Genomic DNA, 8,958 nt, shown 5'->3' on the forward strand with positions numbered 1-8,958 from the left:
CTAGAGAACAAAAGATTTCCTTTTTTGGTGGAAACCCTTTACAGTCCTTAACACCTTCAGAAAAGCCTCCCTCAGCTTGCTGTTCCCCATTATCAGGATAAAAGAATGGCTAGATGGGAAAATGACAGCTACTATGCCACCAAACATTATCCGTAATTTTCTCTGAGGAATCAGATAGCTAGAGGTCATTACAAGAAAGACGGCATAGTACACAATGAAGAGGAGCAGAAAGATCAGCACTGTCTTTATGGCCCTCATGTGGGCCTCTGTGCTGGTGTCTCTGGACCCTGTGACATGAAATTTCATCTGCTTGGTGTGTCTAAATAGGGAGAAAAGCAGCAACAGAAATGATATCAGGCAGAGTATAAAGGGAACAATCGCCCCCAGGTTCAGGATAATCTGTTTGAAAGCATTTGAGACTTTACTCACTTTGAATTTCAAAGTTATATTTCCTTCATGATTGACCTTGAAGTTATACCAGGAATCTTCATTCAGTGCAACACTAATAATTAAGGAGAGGAGAGAGGATGCCAGAAGAATCCCAAGGATGACCCTGTTAATCTTTAGCTTCAGCCAGAGGAAAAATGGGTGGGCTATATTGGCTATCTTGAGTAAGTAGAAGATGCTGAGGCAAGAAGTAAACCAGACACTTGAATGATTGCTAAATGTCCACAAAACATCCAAAATGTTCATTAGCTCCCCATGGTCATATGTATCTGGAGAGAGCAGCATAACATAGCCATCTAAAGATATCACACACAACAAACAGATTCTGGAGATGGCTAAGGGGACCAGGATGATGTCAATCAAGGAGATAATGCTCCTTTTGAAACAGCCAGTGCAGTTAACCAGTACAATAAATCCATTTCCCCAAATTCCTATACTCAATTCGCTAGCAATCAGGATCATGTATATTGTCTCCATTGTATTTGGCATGTCCTCAGAGAGTTCTGACTTTGGATATCACTGATGATGAATTGACTTTCAGCCAAACAGTGAAGAACAGTATATATGCCTACCACTTAGGTCACGCTGCAATTATCTTCATCTGTCCTTTTTGTCAGCTGTGGTCCACGTCAAGAAGATAGCCAGTTATGCACTGTGTTAGAACTGCCTGAAGGCTTCACTGATTGAGGCCAGTAATTTCTTTCATGTGGAGTGATGATTAAAAAGCTCTAAGATGCAAATAGGAATGGATCTGATTTCTTGGATTTGCACAATCTTTCTCATTTTAAGCTCTGTATATTTTGGATTCATATTCCAAGCTATTAACCAGGAACTTCAGGCTGGAATCAACTACTTGGAAAACATGGCTAAAATTTAATTGGAGATGTGGCATCATTACCATCTCTAATGACTTGCAAAGTAACCACCAAATTGTGGTCCATTTCATACAAATGCAGGTTTTGGACCTTGAGAATAATTGTGGATCTAAAGTGTAGATGGTCAACATTAATAATTTCATCCTCAAAGTAAGAAATTGACTTTATTAATTAGGGTAACTCAGGTAGGTTGGTAGTGGTTTTCAATTTTCTTGAAAACACAGCTATCTGACTTCTAGCTCTTTCACCTTATAATGTGGAAGACTGCACGCTGAGGATAGTCTAGTTGGGTCAGTTATTACTCAGAGTTTGACCTCAGAATCTGTATTTGTATGCAACCTATTATGGTCAAAATATGAGTGTAACCTTCTTTATGATGCTTTTTATAATAATCAATACCCATTTCAAAGACAAAACATATTTGAACAGATTTTTACTATTTGTATATATATTTTTTGGTTTTGTGATTTAAAGCACAAAGCAACTAAATCTATATAACAATAAACCAAACTACTGATGTTCTGTTGCATTAACTTCAATATTTCACCAACTTAACATATAAGCTGGAGACTTTCAGGCTTTGCTTTAACTGGAGGAGCTGCCCTGTCTGAGGGAAAGGGTTTGAGATGATGATCTCAAGCAAATTCCCAACATCATCTGCACACAAATTTTAAGAATATTGGTAATAACAGACATTGAGTATAGGAACTGAAGACAAAGAATCCCAACCCATTAGGTGGGGTTAGAAGTCATGCATATTTTCATATATTTAAGAGCCATTTGAATTTCTTCGTGAACTGTTTCTGTTCTTTGCTCATTTTTCTATGTTTTTATGAATTTCTAGGAGGTCTTTATATATTAGAGAAATCACATTTTTTTAATGAATTGACAATATTTCTCAGTTGGTTATTTGTCTTTAGCCTTTTCTTGTATTTTTTAAATGCAAGCTGAAGTTTTAAAATTTTATATAGTTCTATTTATCAATTTTTTCCTTTATGATTTCTGCATTTTGAGTTATAGTTAGAAAAACCTACTACATTGAAATTTTCCTATATTTTTCTCTATTACTTTCATATTGCTTTTTACAATATAAAATTAATTTGGTGTATATATATATATACACTATATATGTGTATACACACCATATATACATATACACACACACCTTATATATATATAAATATAGCTACATTGTCAAGAATGGATGCAACTTTATTTTGCTATCCACTTGTTCCAATAATATTGACTTGGTAATCCCTCTTGCTTCCCTGCTTTAAGATGCCACCTTTATTTAAATAATAATTTCCCTTAGGTATTTGCAAAGCAAGCGGCTACTGCTCTTGACTCTTATTTCATTAGCAATGACTAAAAGGACTGTGAGTGGTATGGCTCTTTCTAATTGCACAGGAAAACTTATGACAATTTGAGATTTTAAGAATTTAGCTCATGACAGTCAGAAAATCAGAGATCTTCTATGGTGATCTTGAAAGATTCTCTTATATTTTATAGCTGCAAGACAGATTTAAAAGTTAATTGTGTGTGTAAGAGAATTACTATATAAGATATATTCACAGATTTGCCAAGCCTCACCAAATGAAATTTAGAGCAATAATGGGAAAAGAGTAGGACCATAAAACTCGAATGACAACATCTACATGGACTTGGATAAATTAAACTGAGAATCTTCAACTCCTTTTCTAGTGGAAGTGTCTACCTTCCCATGTCAGAGGGAATTAGCCTTTCTTTGCCTGAAGACCCTTTAGTAACCTCACTTGGGAAATGACATTCAAAAGGATACTTATTTTCCTCAAGATTCATCTCAATCACCATTTATTGGCTCTTGACCCATAACCAAAGTCACACTTCAGCATGTTGTGGGCAATGTGAGGAGTGGGAAGGGAGGAAGGCAATTACAAAGTCTGACCAAAAAGTATAAATGTTTTTATACTTCAAAAGAATTGCAAGATTTTGCTCATTTCTATTGACAGACACCCAAAGAATACATGTGAGAATGGATTCTAACAGTTTTAGACAAAAGAGGGTAGAATATAATGCTGGATTTGGGTCAATACAGTATTGATATAGATAGCCCTTCACAGATTCTAGCTTTAATGTGTTTGCTTGTGTAGCCAGTTTTAACTGTTTACTTGCTTCATTCACTAAAGCTTGAAATAATTTATTACTTACATTAAATGAGGTTTAATGCCAGACCTGGCAGAATATAGAGGAAAGAATCTAAACATTTAGGAAGATAGGAGTATTAAAGTGAATTTATCATATGTAAACTTCCATCTTTTCCCCATTATATGACCAGAGAGGGCCCAAAGTACACTGCATTTGCTAGGGCATTGAGAAATACATTATTGAGGGAATTACCAGTATCCTTGAAAAGCTGTGTAGAATCTATCTTCTCAACAGAAGGTGTAATGGTGGTAGATGATTGAAATGAGTTTCTCAATTTCAGTGGGGATGATGGAATCCTGCAGTGTCAGTACCTAACTAATAGATACAAGATGGACACAAATAGTATACTGAACAGCAAGGACCAAGTGGTGATTAGAATACTTTGACTCTCAACTATCTTTGGTGGTGCCTAATTGACTATGATGTCTTTCAGAATGAAAGAATTGGGTAGCCTACTAAAATCCTATTTGATCTTTATAACAAGAGAAATTCTGCATCTAATGACTAGAAAACTGACTTGAGTCACCACAACGGAAAGACATGCATTTCATTTGGTTTCTAGTCCTAAACCAGAGCCCTTTGGCTGAAGAAGAGGCCACATCCTCTTGAGGAGGGGCCTTGTACACTACCACAAGAATATACTATGGATCTTTTTCCAGGACTTCCCTTTCTGCCATTTACTAGGATGACTCTCAAAACCACTCAGAACTTTAAGTGATTAGTGGACATTGCTTTGAATTGACACTAATACTTGAGGATCCCCAAATACCATAATGGTTAACTAATAAAAACAGAGGCTTATGTTGGTCAGGTATTAAATCATAATGGGACCAATTAGGTCTCATGGGCCCACTCTGTGGTTATTTTTACGTTTCCTGAGTGTATAATTGGAATAGACATACATGAAAATTAGAAAAATCTCCATACTGTTTCTTGTATTTATGGAATGAGAGCTAATATGATCTAAGGTCCAAATGGAAGCCCCTAAATTTCCTGCCCTACCAGCATAATAAATCAAGGCATTAATTCATATTTAGGAGAGTTGCCAACATTAGTTCCAACACCAAAGACTTGAAGCATTCAGGGATGGTGAAATTCACCACATCTGCATTAATAATATGCTCATTAAATATTTTTAGATTCCTATTCTATTGGATATTGCCATCAAGAATGAGTGACATAGTTGTGAATCATCTTTTCCAAATTTATGGAAGTGATAATATGCTTTTTCCTATACATTTATAAATCTGGTCCATTATTTGGCTAGATTTCCTAATATTGGCTTACTTTTACATTCCTGATATAAACTCTACTTAGTCTTGGTATACTATTGTTTTAGGAAAATTGTTGCTATTTCTGTTTGCTAACATTCTATTCATGATTTTTATATTGATATTCATATCCCAAAGCAAAGAAGCAGGATTAGAGTATAGGTTTTTGGTTCAGTCTTGTTCAGGTTCTGGTATTGATATAAAACTTGCTTCATAAAAATCTCTTTACACTTTTTTTCTTTTTCTATAATCTGGAACAGCTTAAATAATATTAGAACTGTCTTTTCTTTAAAGATTTGATAGAATTTGCTTTTCGTCTGAGCCTGGAGCCTTTTTTTCGTTATAACTCTTTGACAACAGTCTCTCTTTGTGAAAATCAGTATATTTATGTTTTCTTCTAGAGTTTGATATTGGTTAAGATGTGTTTTCCTGTTATTTCATACAACTTTTGACATTTATTTGAAAAGAAGTAAACTTGTGAATTTGTGCCTTGTCCCTTACCACATTTTTTTTTCTCAATTAGGTTAGTTACTGGCTTAAATTAATTTTTGACCTGTCAAAAAAGACATGTTGTCTAGCTCATAAATTCCATAACTTTTCACCAACCATTTTTGTGCTTTTGTTTTGGTTTATTTTGTTTTTATTTTCCTGACTTTTCTGAGTTGGATATTTTTTGATACATGTAGTTAAATATGTGAATTGTCCTTTGAACATTGTTTTAGCTGCATCTGTGCAGGAAAGACCCTAACATAGCAGGCCTGAGATGGCAAGTCTTAGAAAGTTCTGCTTGTGAAGTTGCCCCTCGGTTGGCATCTGGGAACATGGGTTTTCTGAGAGTTCCCACTGTTCTCTGATAAGAGTGGCTCAGTATACTTAAACTGTATAAATAATGTGGATTGAACTGAATGCTTGCTTTCCTTCTGGGAATCTTGGTATTTTGGTATGTGCTATGCAGAGGGTGCCTATATGACCAACCCTCAATAAAAACTCTGGGCATTGAATGTCTAGTAAGCTTCTCTGGTAGACAATCTTTGTCACCATGTGCTGCAGGAGGAAATAAATACTCCCTTGCTTGTCTAATTTCTAGCCTACATGTCTCTGGAGTTTTCTACTGTATTTAGGGACTCATTGTACTACGACTTTTATTCTGTGGTGGTTTTGTTCTTTTCTTCTCTTTCCTGAATTTTATCAATTTAGGGTGAGTACTTGAATTATGGCTTGGTAGTATTTCTTCATGGAGGTGATTGTTTCATTAATTAAAAAAAAAAATCCATAGTGAAATTGGTCACAATTTTCACCTGCTTCATGTTATTATTTCTCTTGTGAGTGTTTGACACCTGTTAATGTTAGAACTTTTAAATAAGTTTTTCCTTCCATTTTTCATATTTATTTTTATTTAGACGGTGTGACAATATTATTAATAATGCAATGCATTGTATTTTCTTGGAGCAGCTATTTTGCGTGTTTTCCCTATAATTTGTTTTCGTGACCTAAAGGCTCTTCTTTCCTCTGTTTCTTCAGAGACAGACGGGGTCCTGCCAACAGAGTTGATTTAAGTGGTGCTTTGTATATTTCAACCTTCTCTATTACTCTTAACCAAACTAGGCTTAGGAGAGCATCTATCAATAGCTCTACTTATCTCAGTTCCTGCAGTCAGTGTGGTAAATAAGAGAGAGAGTTTTTGCCTTTCAGCATGCATTCCTCGGACTCAGGAAGTATATTTTGTCTGTTGCTTTCTGAGAATTGCAGCCTCTCAACAATCTCTGTGCTTCTTCCTCTTCTTCTTCTTCACAACTTTTGTCCAACTGTAGCTGCTCTAACATGTATTTTGGAGTCTGCATATAATACATATTTCCTGATTTCACCAATATTTTTCTTTTCCTTTTTGGTTTTTGCTGGTTTCTAGCATAAAAGGAAAATAATGATTTATTCTATTAATGTAAATTATATATATGCTTATTTTGTCTAAGAAATCAAAATAGAGGCGTAGGTTATATGCTATTTTAGTATCCAGAAAGAAAGACGTTTAAAATAAGCTTTAGAAAGCACAAGTAAATGTAGTGTTATTGGACATCTACACAGCTGTGAGAAATCTTCATTAAATGGATGTCTATAAAAAGAAAAAAAGGAGGTAACTCTACAAGGAAATGAGGAAAGATAGACACTAAATTGTAATACTGTCAGTAAATGAGATCCAGAGAACTGTGGTTAAGATGTTAGGGTTTCTTGGAGTTATTTTGCTTTGCACTTGAGAGTAGCCTCAGTACATAGAAAAATCAGTCAAAATACTAGTCTCTTTTCATTAGAGAGACAGGAAAAAGAGACCAGTCTGATCTGTGGAGAGGAAAAAGAAAGTCCTAGAAAGCTACAAAGCCTGATAGATATGTAAGACTGTGCCATTTGAACTGAGTAATGAGAATACATGCCTTGAATTTTCTTGGCTATATATTTTGCAACAAGTGTATTATTACAAATATTAGTATATAAATAATGAGATTATACATATATATATATATGCATGGAAACAAACACACCTACCAAGACACAGCTTCTGGAAATTTTATTTTTAAACTGGTGTTTACTTATTAAACAAACACAACAATATCATAAAATATTTGAGATATTGCTTCCTCTATTTCTGTTCATGCAATAAAATATTTTTAGACACAAAAAGATAAAAATTAAATTTTCAGATTTTAATGGGAAGGCATATGTCCAGTGTCATTCTATTTTTTTTTTTTTAAAGATTTTATTTTTTCCTTTTTCTCCCCAAAGCCCCCCAGTACATAGTTGTATATTCTTCGTTGTGAGTCCTTCTAGTTGTGGCATGTGGGACGCTACCTCAGCGTGGTTTGATGAGCAGTGCCATGTCCGCACCCAGGATTCGAACCAACGAAACACTGGGCCGCCTGCAGCGGAGCGCGCGAACTCAACCACTCGGCCACGGGGCCAGCCCCTGTCCAGTGTCATTCTTAAAGTGAGATTTGGGGTTTATTTCATGATTCTCTGTGCTTTGCTTCTGGAGAAGCATCAGCTTATAACAGCCCCAAAGCACACACTGTGCTTGTCATGACCAAGGCCATAATAAAGGGCAATACTCTGAGAAGACCTTCAGTAGAGTAGAGAAATTGACTTGCATATTAACTGACAGACAGGGTCAGACTACACTCAAATATCAGGGTATGTAGCATTTGATTATTTTAACTAAAATTTTGAACGATAAACTTTGAGGAATCGGATGAAGTAGGTTGAAGCTTATCGTTGGGAAACAAGTAATCTGGGATCAATTTGTAAGATCCAGAAAAGATGAAAATGAAAGCAAATTGTGTATATGGATGACTAATAACGGGCATTGTTGAGTTTCTTGGTAAACTCAGATATAGGATCCTACTTTGCCTTCTGAGTCCTGGTCTTTTTCTCTATATCCCTTATTTCAGCCATGAGTGGTATATGGATCAGCTGGGGGAAGGTATTCTAACCATATTCAAATGGGAATGAAAATATGCTTATGGCATATGAACAGAGTTCCCTAAGGACCTGTGCTAACTAAATGTCATCCTCTTCTGTCTTTCCTTGCTAGAAATGAAACTCAAATGATCTCATGTGATTTGTCCCTACTGAATAATTTCTTTTGGGTATTTGTCCTTTGGATTTCATCCTAGCATTGAGAAGTTAAAGAAGGATGCTAGGAGACAGAGTTTACATATCTTTTCACACATAAACAATTTATTTTAGAAATGTGCATTTCATTGATTATTTTTGTTTCTACTATAAGAGATAAACTCTCAGGAAACTTAAGAGGTCATTTCTTGCATCTCTTGCTATCAGAAGTGATAAAACACAAATCTACCTAGGCAGATGTTTCTTTAAATTTATTTTCTTTTCCTTGTTGAAATACTGTTTACCATTCTTTAGAATCTTACATCTTCTATTGGATATTTTCTCTTTAATTATGCTACTGATTATTTCTGGTGAAGTCAGGCAGATGACTGTACTGTCCGCATTTATAAATCAAGAACAGACTGCTGCCATACTGTCCTATATTCAGACAACTCAAATTTGAATAGTTGCTGCCTTCATCTTCCACCTGACTCCAAATTCCTCACTATGTCCACTGGAATTCAGGGTAAGACATCAGGAAAACCTTATATTCTCATCCGTTTTTCTGACAGTTTACTTTA

At 35.3% G+C, this 8,958-nt stretch overlaps 1 protein-coding gene across 1 annotated transcript; it reads right to left on the reverse strand.

Moving 5' to 3' along the window:
• Positions 1–936, reverse strand: TAS2R9 (taste 2 receptor member 9). Its single transcript, XM_008526045.1, has one exon. The coding sequence runs from the start codon at positions 934–936 to the stop codon at positions 1–3; it is 936 nt and encodes a 311-aa protein (XP_008524267.1).
• Between the last annotated feature and the right edge of the window lie 8,022 nt (positions 937–8,958).

This window comes from Equus przewalskii, chromosome 5, assembly GCF_037783145.1.
Source record: "Equus przewalskii isolate Varuska chromosome 5, EquPr2, whole genome shotgun sequence".
Lineage (NCBI taxonomy): Eukaryota > Metazoa > Chordata > Mammalia > Perissodactyla > Equidae > Equus > Equus przewalskii.